Source organism: Alosa pseudoharengus, unplaced genomic scaffold, assembly GCF_046254945.1.
Source record: "Alosa pseudoharengus isolate Yale_2024_CS ecotype anadromous, Long Island Sound unplaced genomic scaffold, YU_APseudo_1.1 YU_APseudo_1.1_scf_5, whole genome shotgun sequence".
NCBI classification, from domain to species: Eukaryota; Metazoa; Chordata; class Actinopteri; order Clupeiformes; family Clupeidae; genus Alosa; species Alosa pseudoharengus.
Window position 1 is genome coordinate 4,002,019 of NW_027468837.1, and position 26,639 is coordinate 4,028,657.

Consider the following 26,639-nt stretch of genomic DNA (forward strand, 5'->3'; position numbering starts at 1 on the left):
GGGATCAGGATCGGCGCTTAGATGATGATTTATTGTAGATGGTACAACAATGAATAACAGAACACAGGCTAAGTCTCAAACAGTAAAACTGTGCAGAGTCTAACAGTTGTGGTTGTTATTAGAAGCGGCTGCTGAGCCTTCCGACAGAAGATGCTCCTCGGGTCGCTTCCTCGATCCGTCTCCGAGTCAAAACCTAAGACAAAGCCTGTTATACTAAAACATACAAACATCAATCATGCCAACGTGGCAGGTGCCAACCAGTGTACAAAACCCGGCCCTGGCCAGATGGAGATACTAGCCCGAATAGGCAGACATACTGTCTTCCTCAGCCCATGTTATCACTGATGTTCCTCGGATGTTCCTAAACATCGGCCTGTATGACCTTCCTGCTGGTATACAGGCCTAAGGCACAGTTATGTACAATAATATGAACCTCTCCCCGTTGTATACTACACACAGATGTAAAATATGAACACATCAGAATACAGTGAGAATACCCCAGAATTCTACTCCCCCCTCTTGATCAATCAAAAAACACAGATTTTTATAGATCATACAAAACAAATAAACAGGAGTCTGATGTGGTCTAAAGAACAGATAACAAACCAAGACAAGGTAACTTCTCAAGCACTTTGAAAAAGGAAAAAGCGCAGGCATTCCTAGGCTAACCCTAGGAAAAACATAATAACTGATTATGTTGCTGATGATTATCTCACATTTTAAGGGTCAAAAGAAAAGAAAACAAAGTATTTTGGAAGTTCAGGAAACCGGCCGGCAACAGTTCAGTTCAAAGGCAAAGTCTCTGTCCCAGATGTTGTCTGTGGCTCCCGGCAACCTCATAGGCACATGTGGAGTGAAAAGAAAGAGCAGTATCAGTCGAAGGATAGTCATGAAAACAACAGTATATCTATAATCATCTATTATAGGGGTGTAGCATCCTCCCAACCCTGGTCCCCCAGTGAGTCCCCGGTTAACCCGTTGCTGCGTGTTCGGCTCCCTTACGGGTGTCCCCAGAAACCCACCCCTAGAACCAGGACTACAGGATTACTCCCCCCTTGATCTAGCTTAACTGTAATCATTCTCAAAAATCGGCAATTGCAATCGTATCCTCAGATTAATTATAAGACTTATCTAAGTCTATCATTTTTTCATAACATGAGTTTGTGTCAAGAAGAGTCCACTACCACAGCACTCTGAGCATGCTCAGGTTCTCAAAGAAAGATTCTACTCTCGGATCCCTAACCTTTCATTTCTCCTGACGTCATAAATTCCCTGTCAAAATGAAAGTCTCCCGTGAATCTTCCCCCCTCTAGTTCACACCTCACCCCTAAAAGAAGATCGGCGGAAACTCAGATAGAATTCGTACCCTACCCAAGCGCGTCATGTTTCAGGCGGTTCTATTAGTTTGCAATGGCTCGCATGTATCCACTTTTCTCTCACCCTGGACCTTCACTGCCGACTATGCTATGGCAATCCGCATCGGGGAATGTCTTTCACGAGTACTTTGGCAGTGTGTAGTGCAGTTCCAGATCGTGCAGGGAATGCCTCAATCACCCTGGAGAACTTGCACAGGACAACCAGAACATCTCGGTAGCCTTTGCACTAACCCTAGGAAGAGTGATGTAATCTATCTGGAGAACTCTGAATGGTCCTGGTGGAGCTGGTGTCTTCAGCATGGGCAACTTAACCTTCTTGTCGTGATTGTTTTGCCGACAGGTGACACTAAAAGTCCTAAGAAATCCTAGTTGAGGAAATATGTTTAATTCTCATCAATCCAAGATGTGTGCCAGTATAAGGCCAGACAATAATACACCTATGGGACTATTTCCCCCCTTTATGTCTATCAAAATAAAACTTTATACAAAGAAAGCATCCATTAAAAGTAAATTTTTTTGTATTACAAGTTTCTTTGAAAATGAATTTGAATATGCAAATGAGCTATACACTAATCGAATATAGGCTACCCAAAATATACCCGCATAGGTTTCTTTTTTTTTTTACTTTACTCCTACCACAATAAAACTTTACACAATGAAAGTCTACATGAAAAGTAAAATATTTTGTATTAGACGTTTGTTTGAAAATTAATTTGAATATGCAAATGAGCAATACTAAATATGCCCAAAATACACCCTAATGGGCTGTTTTCCCCCTTTACTCCTATCACAATCAAACCACAGTGAAAGTACATGAAAAGTAACAGTTTTAGAGTTTCTTGGAAAAATAAATTTTAAATATGCAAATGAGCTCAACACTAGGCATAATTGACTTTTGGCCAAGAAGCCATAAAGTCACAAGTAGAAAAAACAGGGACCAAATAACTAACATAATGTCCATTCAGTAAGTTAACATATCATAAACGCGATACATTTGAAGTCACTTGCCACACTTACCACCTGGGTCACTTGCCACAAAAAGACTTATATTGACCTTAAGAATTGATTGCACAATCTTGCCTCCAGTTGCTTTCTAAATTCTTTTTGTATTATTATTTGCGAAAAAGCCTTACCTAATGACATTCCCCCACAGATAACATCAGAAGAAAGTCAGATTAGCCATCTTAGTCATTACAAACTCACAGTTGCCTGATTTTTTTCATGGGTAATTTTCTAATTCCTGATTTTGATAGGAGTAAAGGGAAAAATAGCCCCATTGGGGGTGAATTGTGGCCTTCTTGGCACACATCTCGGATTGATGAGAATTTCATTTCTCCTCTAGGATTTGTTAGGATTTTTAGTATGTTGTTCTGGACACCTCATAGATCTAAGCTGCAAAAAAATATTTTACAATTAGTCTGTCGTAAAACGCGGACTATTTGGACAGAAGCGTCTGATTAATACAATTACCATACAATTAGGCTACCATAATAACCATAACCAAGTGGTCTGTGACCTAAACTTGTCTGAAAGAATGTAGAAGAAGGTCTGACCTTGAGTTGTCAGCTTAAGGCAAATTAATCGATAATGGGGAATTTAGACAACGGTTGATAAAAACAAACATCTGTTGTAGGCTTATCTTTGTATGTTTTGCCGTCGCATGTTCGTGAAAGGGTGTGACCGGTGATGTAGCCTTCGATTATCTTTTCTCTGGATGTTTATTGGCTGTTGCCCATGCCAATCCCGGCGTCAAGGCTCTGGCTATTACTGAAGCAGATTATGAAGCAGTCATCATCTGTGCAGTATCATCTGGACGTCCCCATGGCACAACAAAGGATCTTAACGTGTTTTATTTTATTTTTGTTTATTTTTTTCAGTCTTACATCGTCGTATAGTCAAGTGCCTGCCACTGTACAGAGGAGGTAGGTCTGTTAAGCTGTCTTTGTACGAGGATCGAGGTTGGGATGCTGTAGGCTATAGCCTCAACGTCTGTAATTGTGTTACTGTGCAGTGGAAACCTGCGAGGAACAGGCAGTTTATCACTAACCCTCTGCACGTTGTATGATAGACCTATATGCTATGCTGAAATGAATTATTTGGCTTAATGTCTTTGGCTAATGTAGGTTAAGGCTACATCTACATTGAAATAGGCTCAGTGAAACCTAAGAAAAAATCTATTTGTGTTGGCCTGTCGGAATCAGTTTACAAGGCATATCCATAACTGCTGTAAAGGCAATGATCAGAGCATGGTTTTCTATTCGTCTAGAAACATGTTCTCTTTGTGTTCTTTGAGGAGATGCTGCAACACACGGGAAATCACTGAATATTTTGCATGGTAGAATATTTTAATTGTAGTATTTAGGCCTGTAAACAAGTGCACCGCATGATTGTATTGTAAATGTGGGCATACTTGAAGTTATACATGCTATAGCATACATTTGCAATGATTGCTGCCATGGTCAAAAATCTAAATATCTCATTCACTGTTTTTCAAAATATTTAGTCTTGACAACAGCCTATATTTGGTAAAGTTCTTTAGAACATTAGCTTTAAATTTGTCCATCTTCAAATAATAAAACCATTTCTGGGCTAACTATGAATCGTTTTGGAATACAATCCTCACACCTGGAATTCAAATGTTAAATGTTCAATAATGACAATGAAGCTTTATATTCAATTCCTGGCACAGAGAGACACATGTTAAATTTAGCCTATTTATGTACATGACTATCCTATTCCTTCGAGTAATAACTTGATCACAACAATGAATGTATAAATGTGATTATGCTAGTTTTGGAATGCATCTTGAGCAGACATTTGACACAGAACATTGTGCTCGTGTCAACCTTTATTCTGTCAGCAGTATACAACAAAAGTTCATGAAAGCAGTAGTGATTCTTTATGTTTTAAAAATTTCTAATGAAACAGACTATTAATGTAGCCTATAGGATAAGGTCTTCCAGTGCGCCAGATTTTGTTGTAGTCTGCTAAAAATATGGTGCTTTACTTATTTGTTGATATGGAAATTTGATCCAACATAACGGCGCAGTGTTTTTTTATGTACTTTGAACGTGCCTACATTGGTCTAACAGGGTTAGGTTTTAGCTATAGTAACTCGGTTGCTCCACATGATGGCTATGTGTTCACAAAACAATACCATGTTAACAAGAAAGACAAATTGTTGTTCTATAAAACAAAGCACTAAGATGAAGCTAAAATGATATTACTACTTCCTGAGCCCTATGCTTGCATTTGAAGATTTAGTGATGTATGTGGAACGCCACGTGCTCCACTCTGTTCGAGTGTTACAGAACAAGATCTCTGAAGACCCTTTGATGACACAGGTGATGGTGTGAACGTATTCCCATCTGCTGAGTGATTTGCACAGCATTAAAAGGGGAAATCAAAAAGCCCTAATTGGCAGCATATTGCCTCAAGGGCAGCAGGCTGTTTTGTCTGTCTGACTTCACGCCTGCACAGATGGGGCCGGCTTGCTGCATGTAGGCCAGCCTGAGCTTTAAGTCCTAACAACAGATTTGTTGTTGTGATTCAGTGAGGTGCTGAGCAAGAGCAGTAACACTTGCTCTCAAAAATCTGTCGCTTTGAGGATCCTGCTGCAATGCATTGCATGGTAGGAGAGGTCAGCCAGTGGACTCTTTTGATGATTATATAATTGTGCCGTTCCACTCCAACACTGGCCCACATGTTCAGGTGCAATGACTGAGAGCCCTGAGCTTAGCTGCATGCACTGGCAGCTATATTCACCAGGAAGGGGGATGGGATTTGTGTTTATCTGGAACATCCTCATCAGTCTAGGAGATTTTTTTTTCAGATGGCGGCATTTCTGCCTGACTAAGATGTTTTTGGAAATGTTATGTAGGTTGTGTTTTCAAGTGGGCTCTGTGGTGAAAGAAATGATAACTCAGTGTTTTGGTCCATTATGTAACATGGCAGTGTTGCAGTTCAGCTGTCTGATATTAGGTTATGAAAAGGGCCTTCTCTATATTCAGAATAAAGAAAAGTATCCATACATTGCATCAGAAGCATGGCAAGTTACATCAAACAAAAATATAAGTTGTGGGCCTTTCCTCTGAATGTATTCCTCACCACTCTGCTGATAGCCAAGCTGAAACTATGAGTATGAGTAGGAAGGGCATGTGTGCTAGAGCATTAATGCAGGTCGGGCGTGCTGTAGTTAACCCACTGCTCTGATTCTGTGACCATGCTGATGATCCACTGACACACAGCTGCTGTTGGTCCCCCTTGTCATCCCCATCCTCCTGCTTCACCCCTGCTTAGCTGTTTAGGCAGGTATAGACAGACCTCCTCCGGCCAGCACAGCTAGTCCCAAAGGTCCAGCAGACCCTTAATCATGTCTTAGAATCTCCCAGCTAAGCCCATTTTATCTGGCATTATGGCAGTGATTAGAACAGTTCATCTTAGGATAATCCAGGTCTCTGTTGAGGAAGTCACAGTGACAGCAAAATGACCCATTGCAATGTGAAAAATAAGTGGAAGCTTTTTTTCTGTTGTTGCTTCATTGCCTGTGAAAAAGAAATAACATTCAGCCTCACATGTTCCCTAATATATAACCTTGGCCTCCCTGTTGGTACGTTAGTACTGAGTAAATGTAAAATGTTATCTTCTTAACTATAGTGCATTACAGACAGGCTAAAACCAGATGGGCAAAATGGATTTGGTCAAATATTTGATTAACCATGAGTTCTCTGTTGTATTCAGAGTTTAGCTAATCCTTTAGAAGGCCCATCCATTTTTTAATTCTTTGTTGTTTAAATCTTAATACATTTTTGTTTCTACAGTTTGAATGCCTCCTCACCTCAAACCAGCAATGACGGAAATGGTAGGCTCATTTGTGACTATAATTGTCCACCACATATCACACACATCTTATTAAAGATGATAAAGTGTAAACCTTCATCGGGGACCTAAAACGATGTCAATCAGAGTAGTGTTGAGTAAGAGCAGAATATGCATTTGCATCAATATAGCGATAGCCCTGTACTGGGGGCAAGCTCTTATGTCAAAGTAAATCACTACTTTAAGCCACTGACCAGGCTCAAGGCCTGTACTGTACTATATAGAGGGTCCTTACAGACAAACCAAACTTTGTAAGTGTACAGGTATAAAGTTTGTGCAGTCAGTGCATTACCTAAATTCTTCTTCTGGTCACCGCCATCAGGAGAAGTCCGTACAAGTTGATACCGAATACCGCACAAACTACTGTCAATGGACGTAACAGGAGGAGAGTCTGGACTTTCTTCTCACAAGATGATGGCAACCAGAATAATAGTAGGCAATGCACTATGACTGTACAAATAAACCTTTTTTGTACTCTTACCAAGTTAAAATTACTTCATGTTTTCTGTAGGGACCCTCTCCATAGTATCATAGAAGTGTACTGATATTTTAAGCCTCATCAGTTTACCTTAAAATTTGCTTTGATGTAGCGAGCTATCACTATACTATTTCATTGTAAATGCATATTCCGGTCTTATTCCAGTCTTCAAAACTACTCCAATTAACATCATCCAAAAATAGGTTGTTCTTAAACGGGACTTGTCCTTTTATTGATGTTGAGTATGAGTAGGATTCAATTAGATGATCATACAGTATAATACAGTATTCAAATGGACAGTGCTTGGGACTAAGCTGTGCAAATAGAGAGCTACCAATCTGTGGAAAGGAATAGAATTATAATAGAAAGACCACAAATGTTACTGCAAATGATCCTAAACTAAACCCTATTGTAGGCTAAACTTCCCAAGCATAGTTTTGGCAAAAAATATTCTAAGAATGAGATTCATCATTTACAGTTTTTTGGTTCTTGAAAAACTGAATGAATCTTTCCAAGTGATTTTAGTGTTTATTACTGTTGACCCAGATGGAGTGGCCAGTCACGGCACCAGAGCCTCTAAAGGGGAAAGCACATCACTTGCAGCTGAAAACTCACCCAAATCTGTCCTGCAGGTAGGTCATGAGGAAGTTCATACATAAAATGACACAGAACTGTTTTCTGTTGCCCCAAGAAACTGAATTCCAGACATGTCATATTATCTCAGTGTGGTATATATAATGCTGACAAATTACTTATAATCAACATTTGTGCTGTTGTGCTGTTCTCTTCAGCCATATGGATGGTGGCTATACTCGCCTCTGCACACCAAACGGAAGCTGCTACAGGCCCCTGGCTCCATCCTGCCCTATTCCCCCCTGAATGTGGTGTACAATGGCAAGATGTGCATCCTCTTCAGAGCTCGCAAGCTGGCCATCAGGTACAAGAATTCCACTCTGGTGGACCTCACAGAGAGAGCTTTTGGCCCAGAGGCACAAGTGGACACCAAAGGCTCATTCTGCAGCAAAGACAAAGCCACGTGAGTTCTGACTCTGCCAGATATCTGATCAGTCAAGACATAGAAGGTACTATTCATCTTATCATTGTAGATCAGGGTTGGCAAAATGAAACTTTTTTTTTTACAGGTTTTTTGTCCTCTTGGCATCAGCATCCCTTTGTTACATAATGTTATTTAATCTCATTTAAAGCTGATTCCTATAAAATGTGAATTAAACATTTACAATGATTGCCATTTATATAACAGATCTGAGATTATAACAGATAACAGAAACCATTGTAAAACCACTGGATCATGAGTCTTGAGTCCAGGTACTGCTTAAAAATAAAAAAATATTACATTGAATATGAAGGATATGAGAAGAGAAACCTGTGTACAATATGTATGTTATTTCGTCTCTTTTGTTGTCATGATCCATTCATTCTTGCTTGTATGTCTTGTGTTTTGTTTCACAGTCTCATCATGCGCTTTGGGGATGTGGAGGACCTTAGGGGGTTAGCTATCAGGTTAGTCTCTGATTCCTGTGTTAATTGTCTTTGTGTTTATAAACATATTTCAGTCATACAGGCTCAGTATGCTTAAATGTTCTTAGGTTAAAAGGTTATTTGGGAAATCCTATTATGATCCTATTATTAACACATGCTTATTGTTTGTTCTTTCTAGACTGCAGATGTCCAACACATTTTATGAGTCAGCTGGGCAGAACTGGTTCACACTAGATAGCGTTCACATCCACTACAACTGGACGCATGAGGCCACTTTCAATGCCTCTGATGTCTATGCCCCTTCAACCAACTCATACCACTGCCAACATGTCAGTAGCCTACAGAAATATGACACCCTTCTGGTGCCAAGCTCCAATACTGACAATGCTGCAAACTGGCACATCACATTCACTGACTTTCAGGTTTGTATTACACTCCTGTTTTCTGATCAGGCTCTCAAACAGCTCTGCACATGTCAATATCTTAAGAACCGCTTAACATTAACATGTGAAATTGGGTACACTTGACATTGACCTTGACCTACCTTATTTGACAACATTTCCCAATTTGACAATTGGCTCACTCCTGAAAATGCCCACCCACCCCACCCCATTTACAGTTTTTCTTAGTCGCTTTGGTGCTTTTCTCAGATCAGAATGAAAATTCTCATAACTATTAGTTCAACCTCCACAACATTTAGTCATTTGTGCACATCATAGTAGCAATTTCTCCTTCCTCTGAACAAATTGCAAATGCTTTTGGACATGTATCAGTTGCTTCCATACAATTCTCTGCTGTATTTTAACATTATCATTTGCTTATGTCATGTCACTCAAAAGGAACTATACTTATGGATGCTGAATAGTCATTCCCAATAAAACTAATAGTCTTCATTTCATTGCTTGAGTCATTACATAGAACATTTTTGAACTAGTTATCAAATTCTGTCACAATGCTGTAGAATTGCACAGAGCATACAGTAAAAATGTACGTATTCAGTGTCTTGTACTCACTTACTCCCCTAACTACAGCAATGTGTAACTTTACTTCTGTAGTACTGTATAGTGCTGTCTTGAGCATGTTCAGGTGTCACCGAGTTCTGCCCTTTTTTGCATTGGAAAACACTGAGAGAACTGTCATAATGAAAACATGACAAAGCCATTTGACTATCTTGTTCATAAACGATGGTGTCGAGACTTCTCATTTTGATGACACTGACAGTTTCATTGACATGAATACGTGCTTTTGAGGAATGGACTATCCATTTTGAGCAAGTGACGTGCTTTTGCAGGTCATCCACTAGGTTTTGCAGTTTGCACTAATTGTTTTGAGAAATGCACTTACTGCTGTTCAAATGTTAATAGTGATGTGAGAAAAGCACCAAAGCGACTGAGATAACTGTAACTAATATCTTTGTTTGAACCAACAGATTCAAGCATTCAATGTCCTCTCCAACAAGTTTGCCTCTCCCAGCGACTGTGCCACATTTTTCACTCCAGCCATCCTGATGGGTCTGATAACCTCCCTGATTCTGCTGCTGGTCCTGGCGTATGCACTGCACATGGTGGTGCACCTCAAGCACATCGACCGCTATGAAGAGCACAAGACCACTGTCTACTTCCCCCGTAGTACAGAAGCCGAATGCACAGAGAAAAACAACTTATAGGAGTACAGGTTCCTCATGTCCCCTCCAACCCACCCAAACTCCCTGAGCCCCTCTGAGAGACAGGCAGCTCTGTGATGTCTGAGGGATGTACCCTCAGTGGAAGCCACTGACACGACTACATATCAAGCTTCCTCTCCTGCACTGAAAAAGGGGGCACAGAGTTATGGACTATTCATTTACAGTGCCGAGCTGTTGAATTCCTTTGACTGGGCAGATTCTATTCTGACTATTTCACATCTTCCAGTGGATAGAGACAGTGTTGGAAGGCATCTGCCTCTTTCATTTGTAAAAAAAACAAAACATCCTAATTGATGAAGAGGAAAAAAGGAATGACCTATGGCCAGCTAATATTACATAAGCTTTTGGATGAAATTCAAAATGAAATTAGCACAAAATGTATTTATCCTGCACTTCCAACATCAGTATAGCACAATATTTATGATATGGTTAGGCTACAACCAATTTATTTTAAAAAGCCATTTATGTTTTATAGGAGTAAAAGAAACAGGTAAGTTACTCTGTTCAAATTGTCGTTTGTTCTGTCTATAAGAATGACAATGTATTCTTGATGTCCAAGCATAACTTTTTTTTTTATTCTGAGTTAATAAAAAGACTTTAATTGTTAACATAGTAGATTACTACTTTACAATCAGCTGTTTTGACTGTAAAAATGGCCTAAAAGGAGGTTTAACAATGACTATATTTCCATGCACACCATATTCCGGTTTTATTCGGAATAATGACAATGAGCGCATGAGTCATGTGAACACCTTATTCCAGCTGCCATAAACCGATTAAGCTCATATTCTGAATACTAAAAAACGGAATAACACCCCTATAGCATATGCCTCTTTTAACCGCAATATTGTGGCATGTAAACACATTAGTTGGAGAATGCCCCTTACGAAATAATACATTTCGTCTGTGCATGTTCATGCAAGGAATTTTGGTAGCGTGGTTTGATGCCCTGACATTTGGCAAACATAGCGAAAAGTGTGGAATAAAGTTTGTACTTCCAGAGTGAAGATGAGGTCAATTTATGTATTAAAACCTGAAAGTTTAAATGTCAAGATGGAATTTATCGATGGGTGAAAGCATCGCTCAACAACGCAGGTTTTGCGTGCACTGCTGACAGATGAAGAATCTGTGAAACTCCTCAAAGCGGCCTATTATAAGGCTAACATTTTAAAACAATAGCACCTCTAATCTGGCCAAATACATCTATTTTGTGGTCGTGAATGGAATTCAGGGACAGAGACCATGGAGACGTCATGAAGCAGATACTTCTACTGCACGTCGCTGCTTTATTTCAGCATATGTTGATTAACATGTAAACAGGAATATTCAGTTTCTGCTACACATGGAAACATCTTATTTTGAATATTGCCATAACCAGAATATGGACCTTAATTGGAATATGGTGTGCATGGAAACAAATGTGCAATGATTCTTCAATGGTTTGCAGCTTATACATGCCATTGCGTTCAGTAATTCTGTTACTGATTCTTCATTGGGGAGATGTGTTTTTGAATAACTGTTTGAATTTGTGAAAATTGTATCTTGATTCTGGTTTTGTAAGTTGCTTTTATGTTTTTTTGTGTTAACAAAGATGTGTATTCATTTAAGATGAGCCATGGACAGTTTTGTTAAACTCCAAACAAAGTCCTTTACATTTAATCTACAAGTGATTGAATTCACAAAGCTAATGCAAACAACATCAACAGCTTACTGTTGTGTAGTGTCATGCAGCATGCTTGTGGCTAGAAAAGACATAATACCACAATAACCAGATGATTAGCATTGTGCAATGTATATTGGCAATAATCATACTGTACAAAATGAAAGGGGTAAACAAATGTTCTTGGGCAAATGTATTTATTTCCTTTCTTTCTTTCTTTTGTCTTTGATGATGGTGGAATAAAATCTTCTTTTGGCACAGACTTTTTTAGAAATGTTGTTACAAATTACATTTTGACAAATAAGGCCTACAATGGAAGTTTTCAAGTTGACCTAAATCTTACCCGACATTCAAGACAAAAGCCACCATTAATTGAATCATGCAGAACTGCTGCATGGCATTCCATTTGCAGAAGAGTTCCTGTCAACATTGACGTGTAGGAGTAAAGAAGCAATTAGGATTAGCTGTAATGGTGGCCAGCTGCTACACTGTGCAATATGGACATTAGGTAAACCTCGCTTCTGATGCCTTATGAGACGTGCTAGGGAGAGAGCTAGCACCTTGGGCTTCTGCGGGTTGCTGGTTCGAGTATTAGTGCAGGGCTGAGCCGCGAGGTAAACACAATGGAGGTCATGGTGCTGTGACCTGGAATGGTGGCTGTGTTTTTGGACATGAGGCTTATGATACCAGGAGAGAGGGTCTGTTAATAAAATTATATAAGGGAATTGGTGGGAAAATTCACAACATACTTCTAGAGTGAGAATAGATTCAGAAAATTCAGAAGAATTTACAGTAGAGAGTGGAATTCCTCAAGGAAGTGTAATCAGTCTCATTTTATTTAATTTGATAATTTACATATTTTTGAAAACTAGGAAAGGAAAATGAAGGGTTATTGTATGCAGGTGATGGTGTAATATGGATAAAGGTGTAATGATGGTGTAATATTGCCGGAATATAACAGCAAGAGTGCAAAAGGAAATTCATTTAATACAACAGTGGGGAGTTGAGTTCATTATTTTTTATTCAACTTTTGTTTTTTACTAGAAAGAAAGCTGATAACTAAAATATAAGCTGAAAGCTGATAACTTAAATATAAATATATAACAAACTCTTGAGAGGGTTACATTTAAATATCTAGGAGTTTGCATGGGATGGAAATATCATCATATTGAAACTAAACAACTGGCTACAGCTCCCGTACCACATTTGGGTCCACAAGCCCATGAGGACTTCATTGTCCTGTCAAATACGATACGATATAACTTTATTGTCAGTCAAGGCTGAAATTCTTTTTGCATCCCTGGGTAGCTCGTATAAGAAAGAGGACAAAGACATACATACAGATACATATGAAAAGCACCAAAGGACATACATGAAACATTACCACAAATTATATAAACACACAAGAAAGGAAACAAAGCATGTACTGTATAACCACAGAACATGACATGAACACACAGACAAGGTCTTGGAGACTTATAACTCTGAATAAATGTTGCACTGGAATTAGTTGGCTTAACAATTGGATAGATTGATGTATGAAAGGAAAAATCTGATGAGCCTGACCCAACCCAACATACTCAAAACTTCATACCCACTTCCTCTTATAAATATACTGACACTTCATTGGTGGAAGAGCCAACAATGTGCTTTTATCTTTCCCAAAATCTCAAAAAGAAATGATGAAAACAGCATGTCTAGTTGACTGTATAGTGAACAATAACACAAAATACAGTCACTATAATATTTGGACAGATAATTTGTAAATTGGTAAACATTTAGAATATCCTATAAAACTCCAATATGTCTGGGATTACAAATAAAAGTGTTACAGTTTTTCTCAGTCGCTTTGGTGCTATTCTCACATCACTATTAACATTTGTACAGCAGTTAGTGCATTTCTCAAAACAATTACTGCAAACTGCAAAACCTAGTGGATGACCTGCAAAAGCATGTCACTTGCTCAAAATGGATAGTCCATTCCTCAAAAGCACGTATTCATGTCAATGAAACTGTCAGTGTCATCAAAATGAGAAGTCTCGACACCATCGTTTATGAACAAGATAGTCAAATGGCTTTGTCATGTTTTCATTATGACAGTTCTCTCAGTGTTTTCCAATGCAAAAAAGGGCAGAACTCGGTGACACCTGAACATGCTCAAGACAGCACTATACAGTACTACAGAAGTAAAGTTACACATTGCTGTAGTTAGGGGAGTAAGTGAGTACAAGACACTGAATACGTACATTTTTACTGTATGCTCTTTGCAATTCTACAGCATTGTGACAGAATTTGATAACTAGTTCAACAATTTTGTATGTAATGACTCAAGCAATGAAATGAAGACTATTAGTTTTATAGGGAACGACTATTCAGTATCCATAAGTATAGTTCATTTTGATTGACATGACATAAGCAAATGATGATGTTAAAAAACAGCAGAGAATTGTATGAAAGCAACTGATACATGTCCAAAAGCATTTGCAATTTGTTCAGAGGAAGGAGAATTTGCTACTATGATGTGCACAAATGACTAAATGTTGTGGAGCTTGAACTAATAGTTATGAGAATTGTCATTCTGATCTGCAAAAAGCACCAAAGCGACTGAGAAAAACTGTAATGCTTTTTAAAATATTGTCAAAAGTTGTACATATTCCTAGAGTAGTGATATGTAATCCTATGGTAGCCTAATCTGATATCATTCAGTTGAATGGGCATACATAGGTTCCATATTTGCATGCTGTTGCCATATGGCAACAATTAGCCTATATTTTGCTATTTTTCTTTTCCTCAAATACATTATGCCTAAACTTTCAGGTGGTCACTGAGGTAGCTCTGATAGGCCTCTCTGTAGAAATGTGAAGTAGGCCTAGCCTACTTACAACTTATCCTGGTCATGTGACCTAACAACAATTTTTTTCATACCAAAATTAAAGTCCCCTTTTTTACTTATAAATAGTAAACAATAGGTTTTGTGTTACTGCCAATTAGAAACAAAGATAGATTAACTGCACAGTTTATCTGGTAGGTCCCTTATCACACTCCTGTAGCCTAGGTGGCGGTATGCACCAATGGCAAGTTGCAAACTGCCATTCAAAAAGAAGACGAAGAAGGTCGGCTGTCAAGAAATCAGGAATCGCGGCAGCACTGTCTGTGCGTGTTCCTACATTGCATCGCCCTGTGATCACCGTCAGACAGCCAGTGGTCACCACACGATTATGTTCAAAGGTTCAAACAGGGTTTTTTTTTATCAACTTAGTCCTAGTTTCTTCACTTGTCCCAAAGGCTATGGGTCGTTTGCGTCGAATCAGCTCATGCTAAATGTCTGATTTACATTTCCGTAGCGTAGCCTTGCTAACTATCACCTTGCTTTTACCAGACGCTCATTCATAGTGTTGTCCATATGTTGTGGAATTTTGCGCTCCGTTCACGATTATTTGTCAATAATTTGATTTCTATTTCATTGTGGGACCACCACAGTAGTTGTTGTCTCCGGTATTACAAGACAATGGAAAGAGCAGTGGTAAGATGTGTACCATCGGAGGGAAAGCTAACAATTTCATTTTTGCTCTATGGGAGCCAGAAGCACATGTTGAGAGATCAGAGTGAAGAACTGGGTAAAGTATTAGCACGAATATCAAACGGCATCATCAAGACCCAGGGAAAGGGTAAAAAGTCCAAGAAAAAACAATTAAATGAGCCATGTGAGGCCGTTGAGCCAATTGTGAGACTGCACTACAACGGCGATTATGTGGCAAATGATGTGTCAAACTTTAATGCGTGGCAAGATGGAGCTGTTCTACACATTGGGGAAATTAGATATAAAATTGAGCGCAACCCTCCGACATTCACCACCGCGGAGTTGCCTGTCGCACTTTTGGCAGGTTTTCCTGTTTGTCCCAAACTAGAAATAGAATTCGGGGATTTAAACGACAGTGTCTTTACGTGGTTTAAAGCCAGAGACCCTAACCAAGACTCCTGGATCGAAGCTGGCACCGGTCGTGTGTTCACGCCCTCAAATGGAGATATTGGTTTGAAAGTAAAGTTTAATTGTATCCCTGGGAATCAGACAAAATATGGGGTTGCAAAGGAGTTGGTTTCTAGTAGTACTGTTGAAGCAGGACCTGGAGTTTGCACATTTGACACTCGCCACCTGTACACAAAAAAAGTTACAGACAACTCAAAATTGAGAGTTTTGTCTTACAATATTCTGGCAGATATCTATGCTCAAACTGATCTTTCCAAAACAGTGTTGTATCCTTACTGCCCTCCTTATGCATTGGGAATTGACTACAGACAAAACCTAATCAAAAAAGAGTTAATGGGATATAACGCTGACATAATTTGCCTTCAAGAGGTTGACAAAGCGGTGTTCAATGATAGTTTGTCACCTGCATTGGATGCCTCTGGTATGAAAGGAGTCTTTAAAATCAAAGAGAAGCAGCATGAGGGACTTGCAACATATTTTCGAAAGTCTAAACTACAACTGCTCAGTCAGCACGACATAATGCTGAGTGAGGCACTAAGAAATGATCCTCTTCACTCTGACTTGCTGGATAATCTCTCCAAGAACCCTATTTTGAAAGACCGGGTGATGCAAAGATCAACTACATTGCAGGTATTTTTAATTGATACCCAGTGACATACAGTCCACTCCAAACTAAATGTATGACGTAAATTCCGTTTTCAATTGATTTTCTTGCAGGTGACTGTTCTCCAGCCTTTAAGCAATTGCTCAAAGCCAGTATGTGTTGCCAACACTCATCTCTACTGGCACCCCAAAGGCAAGTATGCTTGTATAAAAAGTTAAGCAGAAAAGTTTTAGATAATTAGCCCCCTGTTTAATATACTCCATGATAACCTTCCTGTCTCCCACACAGGAGGAAATGTTCGTCTGATCCAGATTGACGTGGCCCTACGTCACTTGAAGCAGGTCATCTCTGTGGAACACCCAGGAGCTTCTCTGCTGTTCTTTGGTGATTTCAATAGCATCCCTTCTTCAGGCCTATTCCAGCTTTTGAGCCAGGGAACTGTACCCGAAACACATCTTGACTGGACCTCTGGTGGGCCTGACGAGCAGTGCCCCATGGAGCTACACAACCCCTTCCAGCTCCAGAGTGCCTGTGGAGAGCCATCCTACACCAACTATGTGGGTGGCTTCCATGGCTGCTTGGACTATATCTTCCTGGATCCACAGATGCTTTGTGTGGAACAGGTCATTCCCATGCCAAGCCACGATGAGGTGACAACTTACCAAGCCCTACCAAGTGTTTCTCATCCCTCAGACCATATTGCCCTTGTTTGTGACCTCAAGTGGAAATGAACTCTCTTTCTGACATGACATACTGAAGACATTCTGTGTACAATCTCTTAATTGCCCCATCATTGACACTTATACATTTGCATGATCTGCTCAACAGTGACTGATTTAGTTGCCATTCAGGGTTTCATCAGGTCCCTTGCCACAGGTACATAAAATCAAGCACCTAGTTTATGAATGCAGACTGCATGGTGCTTGCTGCATGGTGCTTTATACACCTGTGGCAAGGGACCTGATGAAACCCATGAATACCCATGTAATATTTACATATTTTAGAGAATATCTGGAATGTATGGGTTGTGGACATCTGTGAATAATGAATTGTGTATTTACCATAATAACTCATTTTGAATTAAATTTTGTTTTTTTCTTGTACTGTGGTCCAGTTATTTTATCCATTTGATAATTACATTTCATAATCTAGGCTGGTAGCACTGAAGATCTTGTTCTTTGATTTCTCAAGTGTGTTTAATACCATATAACCTATGCTGATATGTAAGAAACAGCAAAGGATGCAGGTAGACATCTCCAGAACTTCATGGATTATTGATTACCTGAGAACACAGGTTGTGCGACTTAAAGGGTGTGTATCTAAGCAGGTAGTCAGTCGCATAGGAGCACCACAAGGGACTGTGCTGTCTCCTTTTCTTTTCACACTGTACACCTCAGACTTCCAGTACAACTCTGCAGTAATATAGAATTCTGCAGTTGTGGGGTGTGTCAGTGATGGTGAGGAGTACAGGCAACTGGTGGACTGCATTGTGACATGGTGCAGGAGCAGCCACCTTGTATTGAATGTGCCTAAGACAAGGGAATTGGTGGACTTTAGGAGGGTCAGGCCTGAGCTAAATACCATCTCAATCCTGGGTGAAGAGGTAGAGGTTCTAGAGAACTACAAATAGTTGGGTGTTCACATTGACAATAAACTGGATTGGGAATACAACACTGAGGCTGTATACAAGAAAGGTCAGAGCAGACTCTATTTCTCGAGAAAACTCAGGTCATTTAATGTGTGCAGCAAAATGTTGATGCTTTGTTTTAGTGTTGTTGCAAGTGCAGTTTTCTTTGCTGCCATCTGTTGGGGCAGCAGCATTACAGCCAGACACTGAACTGAATAAGCTTATTAGGAAGGCTGGCTTTATGCTAAGGATAGCTCTGGAGTTGGTGGAGGAGAGAAGGATGCTGCACAAACTGTTAAATATATTGGACAACACATCACTTCCACTACACAAGTTACTGGTCAAACAACAAAGTATTTTCAGTTGGAGGCTATGCCAACAATGCTATAAGAAAGACATACAGAAATACTTTTTTACTCACTACAATAGCACTTTATAATGACTCTCCCCTGAGCAGAGAGAGAGAAATAATCTTTTTAGAATATGTATGTATGTATGTATATGTATATTTGAGTGCTGTGTTTGTCTGGCTGCTGGAACACTAATTCCTTTGGGGATGAATAAAGATTTTTTTGTTTCAAGTTTTAAAACATTTTATTGATAATTATAGAAAATAATAATGCTCTTTATGTTAAAGCGTATCTCCAGAGTAAAAACAACCTAGGGTCTATTAACGGTAGTTAATAGCAAAATTGTGTTAATTGGAGTTTTCATTAACACTGAATGGGCTTATAGTCAAAGTTAAGGGGGCCAGCTAGCACGTCAAAAAACAAACACTATTTTATACCACTGACAATGCTCCAAATAAAATTGCACTTCTGTGGTAGTGTGGTAAAGGTCACTACAGACAAACCGAAGTATTGTAAACTTTGAAAGTGTACAGAGAGTACATGTTTTGGTACTGTCAAATCAGCAGGCGCGTTCAATCTTGCAGCGCTGCGCAGATCTGGCTGAATCGTACAATACAAACATGCTTTACATTCAGCATCCTTTACATTTACAGATCTACACAACGCCGGCAGACGTTGAACGTGCCCACTGATTTGACACTACCAGAACACAAAGCCAGGCAATTTTCTTCCTTCAGATACACTTCAGACGTGCTAGCTGCCCCCCTTAACTTTCACTAGAAGCCCATTTAGTGTTAATGCAAAAAACCGTCTTGTTCAAAACTCTGTAATTTTGCTCTCAATTAAAAGTTTGAACTGGTTAACTCCCGTAAATAGACCCGAGGTTGTTTTCACTCCGGAGTTACGCTTTAATGAAAAAGCCCAGAAAGCAAATGTGACAAAACCCAGAAAATGGCAAAATGGCCTATCTTCAACATACCAATGCTGCTGCCAACAATAAATGGTAGATTGTTTATATTCTAAAAGTAACAGTCTAACCTCAAAATCTGAGCTGGCTGTATTTCCACTATAAGGCACATTCAGATCGCCAGCATCTGGGATGGAGGAAGGTCTAGGGATCATATTTGAAACCGAAACACAAAACATTCAGAGAGAGCTTTGGTGTTCCCAGCCTCTTTTGCCATGAGTATAACATGTCAGCCAAGAAGTAAAAAGGGGATAAAGGGGAAGATGCACCAGAGTTTGATCACAGTTCTTGTACAGTACTTGTACATCTATAGTTCTTCTCCCAAGCTGAGGTCCATCTTGGTAATCATATCCTTGGTTGTTATGACTCCATGAAGTACACGGCCACATCTTTAGCGTTTAGCGAGCTCGTCAGACAGCCAGTCCAGTCCCTCATATAGACCTGTTCCTTGAGGTGCACAGGTTGCCTGTACATACCACTGTAGAGAAGAACAACCGCATTTAGAATATTCAACTCAGTGCTCCATACAGAATGGCTGACTAAGAAACAAATAATGTTTGTGTATGTTCAGGCCAAACTAATACATTTGATACATTTAATACATTAAAAAAAAATTAGTATGGGTGTACTATCAGAGCACTATCTTGTAATAATAGGACACATGCTTTGCACCATAAGTTTAAATGGATGGTATTATTTTTGTGTAGTTAAATATGTTTGCCCATAACCAGATAGAATGTTCCAGATGGGAACCACTCACAGTTCTGCTCCTGAGTGCCTGGAGGCCCAGTTTGTCAGTAAGGTCACTGATGGCGATTGCATTGGGCAAGTCCTGTTTGTTGGCAAAGACAAGCAGCACAGCATCTTTCAGCTCATCCTCCTGCAACTGTTGGAAGAAGACAGAGGGGCTCAGACAAGTGACATAACTTGAACAAACTGATAGACTGGAATGCATACTAGGGCTGCACAATCATCGCAATTGCAATCATAATCGCAATATGAACCAACGCAATTACCTAATTGCAAAAGCTACAAATAATAATGCACAGTTCATGTTGTTACATTTCTGACTTTTAGATTAATTTCACCCTCCTTGACTATGGTACTTCTGGTTGGTGGGTGTGCATATGCGTGAGGGGCACAAAGATTCTGATTGGTGAGCTTCACAGTCGGACGGGGATGCTTGTGAACCGGGCGTGCTCACCAATCGGGTGGCACAAATTAAAGAGACATTTGGAACTGAATCAATTCATTGACATTCAAAAATCATCCCGCAAATCGCAATTGCAATATCAGTCAGAAAAATCGCAATTTTCTCCTAATCATGTGTCCCTAATGCATACAGCAGCATTAACTTACCTTCATCGAAATGTTGCCAAATTAATATTAATAGACGAGTTACATTAACACACAGATTGGTAAAAAGTTTTTATATTGACAAGAAATGTGTAAATGGATAAAACAGGCCAGCACTTTGGTTTATATTAGCTAGGTTAGTATATGATGAAGGGTAATGTTGTAATTCTATGTTATTTAGCTACATACAGAAATGTACAAGAGCAGCTGAAAACCATACAGACTGCATTAAGCAATGCCTGGAAGAACCCAGACAAATCTGTGAGTTTATTTGAATTCTGCAGATCAATCTGGCCACCTTCCCATTCAAGCCCATTTTGCGAATCACCAAAAATTAACATTCTACTCACCATTTTCTGCAGCTCTTCAGCAGCCTCTTGTATCCTTTCACGATCATTACTGTCCACCACAAAGATGAGGCCCTACAGCATGCATACAAGGACAATGACAAGTTAGTAAGTCCCAAAATGCTCCCCTTCACACCTCAATATCCACTTATTCTCTAGGTTCTCCAATGTTTTCTCAGTTAGCCTTTTAAAATGATATCAGATTAGTAAACAGAATGTGCCTTTGCAACATTGGATGAATGGCTGCTGATAATGGGCAATGTAGATATTGCATTAAAGATCAGCCATTTCTTTCGTCAGTCGAAAACCCTTTTGCAATTATGTAAGCACATAATGTAATCTGAAGACTGCTGCCCTAATAAAAAAAAAACAAGGCAAATGATCTCTGGTAGTATATATATATATATATATCAGGGTTTCCGTTGTCCGGTAATTACCGGACATTGGCCGAAAAAAAAAAATGAAATCTCTCCGGTCAAATTGTCCGATTGAAATTGGCTAATAATCCCGTCCCCTAACGCAATCTGAATTTGAGAATAAGCCTTAATATGTCTTAAGCCTATATTATACTAACCTGGCCCTAGCCAGATGAATGTCGTTCCGCTTAGCTCCGCCTAGCTTCACTCACATCCATCTGGAACCTCTTCCATTGAGAGTGATTTCTCCAACCAACTTTATGGTTTAGCGAATCAGGACGCAGGGCGGGAGTTTCATAGATGTGACATAGCGTAGAAGCGACTGTGAGACTGTTATCAGCGTCACGGGTTGGCTTCGATGAGAGTGGTTGAAGTAGCACGTCAATAGATGACGGACAAGTGGCTTATTCAATCATATGCAAGCATTTTTTGATTAGGTCCAGCCTTCTGAAGCAACATTTCAATGGATCGGTTCCAGATGGATGAGTGGAGCTAGGCGGAGCGAAATTCATCTGGCTAGGGTCAGGTTAATATTATACATCCTCTGGCTATGTTTTTTAATGAACAGGCTCTACCGTTTGAAAAGTATGCTATTAAACAACACGCATAGCCTATGCTGCATTTCAAATATGAAGCGCACACTTAAAACGTCCATGTTAAACAACGAACAAATGGCCAGGCAGACTAGCCTTAAAAGTTTTTTCAGAGGCCAGACGCGATGGATGATGATAAATTAGTAACGTCTGAAGCCTGTCCAGTCAACTCCACCACCCCCAGATAAAAAGCAGAAGTGTCGGGCGTAGGCCTATCTGTCGGAATCAGTGACGTTGGAATTGGAGTTGCGGGGGTGCGGCCGCTCCAAGACACTGTCATTCTCCGTGTAGCTACACTGGACATGCAACTGTGTTCTTTACCCAAAGCATACAGTAGGCCTATATGCTTTCTCTGTCTATAATCTGCAGAGTTAGGGCCTCCTCGACGAGGAGATTGCTGGTCCGCTGATAATTTCAGGCACAATTAAACTGTATCATTGAACTGCGGGCCGAAAGAAAAAGAAACTAAACATTTCTCAGAATAAGCAACATTTCTTTATTTATTGTTATCAAATAAAGAGGCATAGCTTAGGGGGTAGTGGTGTGAGCGCTCATTCTTGTGTGTGCGCATCTGTGCAAGTTAAACAGTCACCACTGGAGATAACGGGTAGCAGCAACAAACAACGTAGCATTTAAACAACGAACGAAGCGGACTCTTGCTGTCCATGAAAACATAGATACTGGCTAGATCTTGTTAGGCATGTTTAAGTTAGGCTAATGAACACGTTGCATTCTATACAGTCTGATTATGTCATTCTTTAAGCTACATAGCCTGTCTCCAGTTTTCCTCAGTTTGACTAATTAAGAAGCGATAATAGGATATTTGACCGGCATATCATCAAAATGTCCGAAAAAAAGAAACCTCTGCCGGTCACTTTGACCGGCACCATTTTTTTCTAGCGGAAACTCTGATATATATATATATATATATATATATATATATATATATATATATATATAGTCCTATCATTTGATCAACTCAGCCAGTTACAAGATGTGTCTTCCTGGAAGCACTGTAGAAAAACTGGAAATACCTGAGTGTTCTGGAAGTAATGCCTCCACAGGGGTCGAATCTTGTCTTGGCCACCCACATCCCATACAGTGAAGCTAATGTTCTTGTACTCTACTGTCTCCACATTGAACCCTACATAAAGGACAGGAAGTTAATTTGTTAGTTGAGTAAAAAGAGGTATTAAAAAAATCATCTTTTGGCAATTTATTTATGTCTCACAACAATGAAAACAATGAGGAAAAATTCATTCTGAGAAACAAAAATACCTCATAAATAGAAACAGTACATATAATATGTTGGAAAACAAAGTTGAAAAAAAAAAGAGTTGTGACGTGTGTATTTACCATGTGGATAAATAACAATGTAAAATGAGACACATCAATTTTCTAACAAGATATATGGGTTACTGCACGCACAGAGAAGTCAGTTGCAAATGAAATAATTTCACCAAATGTTGGCATGTTCCTTTAAATGACATGTTAAGGCTTTCACCTGGCATGCCCTCTAAATACTCTATTAGCACGGAGGTCACTTTTGTAGATTTGTTTTAGACCTGGTGACCCCAAGATGATATTTATTTATGTAACTCTCTAACATTGATGGAATTATTCGCCTCTCTTACCATCCTCCTCACTGTGCTTGGGGGCAAGATAAACATGGGTCTTTGTCCAAGCAAGTTCGTCACATTTCCAGTTGATCGGAACTTTTTAATTATTGTTTTAACTGTAAATATGGGCATTTGTATTTTCATTTATAGCCATTCCCTGACTTACAAAGGTCAACACACTTTCCTTTTATTTTAATTGAGCATATTCTCTTTTTTCCCATGTTGAAAAATGAATTGGGGATTTGACCTTGTGTGACTATTTGTACCTTAGTGAAATAGGAAATCGTGGATTACTGCTTAAAGTTCACAGACACTCAAATTAACTTAAAGAAAAAAGGAAAAAAGCTTCTCTTACATTTAGATTTTCTAGGGGTGCCAATAATTGTGTGCATATAATTTGTTTCATTGTGAGATTAAGATAAATCACCAAAAGATTATGTTTTACCCCTGTCAAAGTAAGTAACAGGCAACACTTCATATTTCATGAAAGACGTTATATCTCCATTTCCAGAAAAAAACAGTGATTTTGATGAAAACTAGCCACTGTTTAGCTTGGAATTTCTCAGGAACAGAGGCGTGTAGAAATACACGGTTTGCACCCACCGAGAGCTTAAAGTCTCACCTTTTAAACCAGCCATTGTATGTGTTCATAGCTATAACACAGAATATGCTGTGGCTGTATAAAAATCATCAACAATGGTCTAGATTGCTGGCACTCCAGTACAAAGCTCCCGAAAACAGCTTGGCATTCAATGAGTTAAACAGACCTCAACAGCCCCATAAGATTTCAGCAGTGGAAGAAGGCTAGATTATGACAAACTCACATTTATCTTACTGATCAGCACAGTGTGAACTTACCAATAGTAGGAATTGTGGTGACAATTTCCCCGAGTTTAAGTTTGTAGAGTATTGTTGTTTTCCCTGCAGCATCTAGTCCAACTGCAAAAGAGAACACGATAAGCTACTTGCAAAAACAGAAAAACATCGGAATGATAGGAAACAAGTAAATCATTCCACATTTTCAGTTAACATGCTAGCCTACTTTGTCGAAGGGTGTAGCTTCATTTGAACTGCTAGACGTGTCACATAGGCTATATTGTGTTGGATACAGAGAATAAACAGGAGAAGTATGCTGGTATGAATCCGACAACGTTTAGCAAAATTGCTAGATGACTATTGCAGTGACATTATGTCCACTGAAAAAAAAACATAGACCCAGGCGCTCAGAGTTAAGATAGATAACTTCTTGAAATTCAGTACTACGAACTAACCAGCTAGTATATTTTAAATTCAGTAAACTAACCAGGCTAACAAGTTGACCTAAAATCCACACAAACGATTGCATTTTAGGACTTAGGTTAGTCTAGTATGACATGGAGAAAGAAGAGCATCAGAGTTCACGAGCTGTCAATTCCTACCCATTAGAATCCTCATCTGCTTTTTTCCAAACAGACGAGAGAAGACACTCGAAATAGTGAGACCCATTATCGGTCAGAAATCCTGGGCTAAAGTCGCCTAGTACAGCACTGGGACAACTGTTGGCCAATTCCGAAGCTGTAGGTATGTAGGTTGACTTGAGCGAGCTAACAAGAAAAGTAGGCGAACTTTACTTACTTCGCCTATCTAACGCTAGATGAATTCTGCAGCTGTAGCCAACTGCGCGCTTTAAAATAACAAAACTATTCTTTTCCTTACGCATTCAAATGTGTCTCAACTAAAAGATACAACACAAAACCTAATTTATATGAACACCACCTAGATCACTGCACCAACGCATACGTAGACTGTAAAGTATAAATTTTGCCACGTCACGAGCGTTCCATCAGAGCCATCCAACGTGGTAGAAATTACGTCACCTATGCCACATCCTAGCATCAATCCACTCATGCTAGTAGGCTATGGGTGCATTCATGGCGCTTCGGAATGACAAGGACCGCCCCCGTGGCTACTTTGTTTTTCCCACAGCAAGTGTTCATGTGCTTTGCTGTCGGAATGTGTGACAAACACGGATGCCACAACAAAGGTTAAAACATACACTCACTAATCCTAAATAAACAACTGTATTTGCTTAAAATGTAAGACGCTTGTGAAAGAAAGATATACAGCTTTCAAGTGACAAAAACGGTAAATTCCCGAGTTCACATTAAAACTGTTGGACATGAAAGGCCACATGTACTACAAACGAACTACAACGTGACGCAAAAGTGATTACGAGCCCCTAACTGGGCAACTCTGTTATAGGCTAGTGACAAATGGTCAGAAAGGGCTTTAGTTTTAGAGATACCCCTACCGGAGGTAGAACTAAACCCAACAATGTTTTTCCTCATCTCTAGTCTCCCATATATGAATTGGATTCTTAGCTAAAACTATTTTACTGCTAAGATTGTTAAATTAACAGATATTGTTATACACCCCAAAACCAAAAAATAACTAAAATATAGCCTGTCCGTATTGGAGTTAAGGCATATAAATTAGTGCAGATCAATCACACAAGCTCTGAGAGCTTTGAAACTTGGCATGTTTATAGTCAGGAGGTTGCTTTACCTTTACTAGAAAAGACTGGATGTGAATATCTTGATGTATGGAATGAATAGAGACATGTACATATACACCTAAAATAAGCAGACATGCAAAAAATTAATATCTATGCAGAATGTTTTCATTTACTTATAGCTGCTTTACCAGGGATTATCATAGCAACACATATGATGGCTTATGGGAAAGGTGGGGTTGTAATGAATCCAACAATACCAAATATGTAAATATAGTATGACGAATCAGGGTGTTCTGTCACTCAATGTATGAGGTGTCCAAAATGAAAGAAAATGGAACACTGGCAAAATACAGTCTCCAAGTCCACATCACATTATCAGTGGTGAGGAGAATGTTGACATTCATTGTTACCGCAAGGTAAGTTACATAAGGTGGTGCTGCTCTATATTTACATTTAATAATGATACATTTCATATGTCCCAGTATTAAACAATTCATATGAAACACAGATCCAATTGAATCAGGTTAACATTGGAATGGAACACCTTTATTAAAATATTTATATTCACTTGAATTTTGTTTTGGTCAAGTCATTACTGAATAATGGAAAACTAGATGTACCGCAGAGCGGTACAAAATATGACCGCCGCCCAGTCCAGCACATTTTTTCCACAAAAATAAATCACGCTGAAAGGCCTATATG

The 26,639-nt window shown here is 39.3% G+C and overlaps 3 protein-coding genes across 3 annotated transcripts; 2 read left to right on the forward strand and 1 right to left on the reverse strand.

Moving 5' to 3' along the window:
- The first annotated feature begins 7,190 nt into the window (after positions 1-7,190).
- Positions 7,191-9,898, forward strand: atp6ap1la (ATPase H+ transporting accessory protein 1 like a). Its single transcript, XM_076268612.1, has 5 exons — positions 7,191-7,364; positions 7,524-7,768; positions 8,203-8,253; positions 8,411-8,654; positions 9,662-9,898. The coding sequence occupies exons 1-5, from the start codon at positions 7,191-7,193 to the stop codon at positions 9,896-9,898; spliced, it is 951 nt and encodes a 316-aa protein (XP_076124727.1).
- Positions 9,899-14,679: 4,781 nt separating this feature from the next.
- pde12 (phosphodiesterase 12) lies at positions 14,680-17,271 on the forward strand. Its single transcript, XM_076267346.1, has 3 exons — positions 14,680-16,194; positions 16,282-16,360; positions 16,457-17,271. Exons 1-3 carry the CDS (start codon positions 14,980-14,982, stop codon positions 16,897-16,899), a joined length of 1,737 nt encoding a protein of 578 aa, XP_076123461.1. The 5' UTR covers positions 14,680-14,979; the 3' UTR covers positions 16,900-17,271.
- A 607-nt stretch (positions 17,272-17,878) lies between these two features.
- Positions 17,879-25,279, reverse strand: arf4a (ADP-ribosylation factor 4a). Its single transcript, XM_076267347.1, has 6 exons — positions 24,862-25,279; positions 24,302-24,382; positions 22,859-22,968; positions 20,819-20,890; positions 19,873-19,998; positions 17,879-19,590 (listed from the first exon to the last, which is right to left on the reverse strand). Exons 1-6 carry the CDS (start codon positions 24,926-24,928, stop codon positions 19,504-19,506), a joined length of 543 nt encoding a protein of 180 aa, XP_076123462.1. The 5' UTR covers positions 24,929-25,279; the 3' UTR covers positions 17,879-19,503.
- Between the last annotated feature and the right edge of the window lie 1,360 nt (positions 25,280-26,639).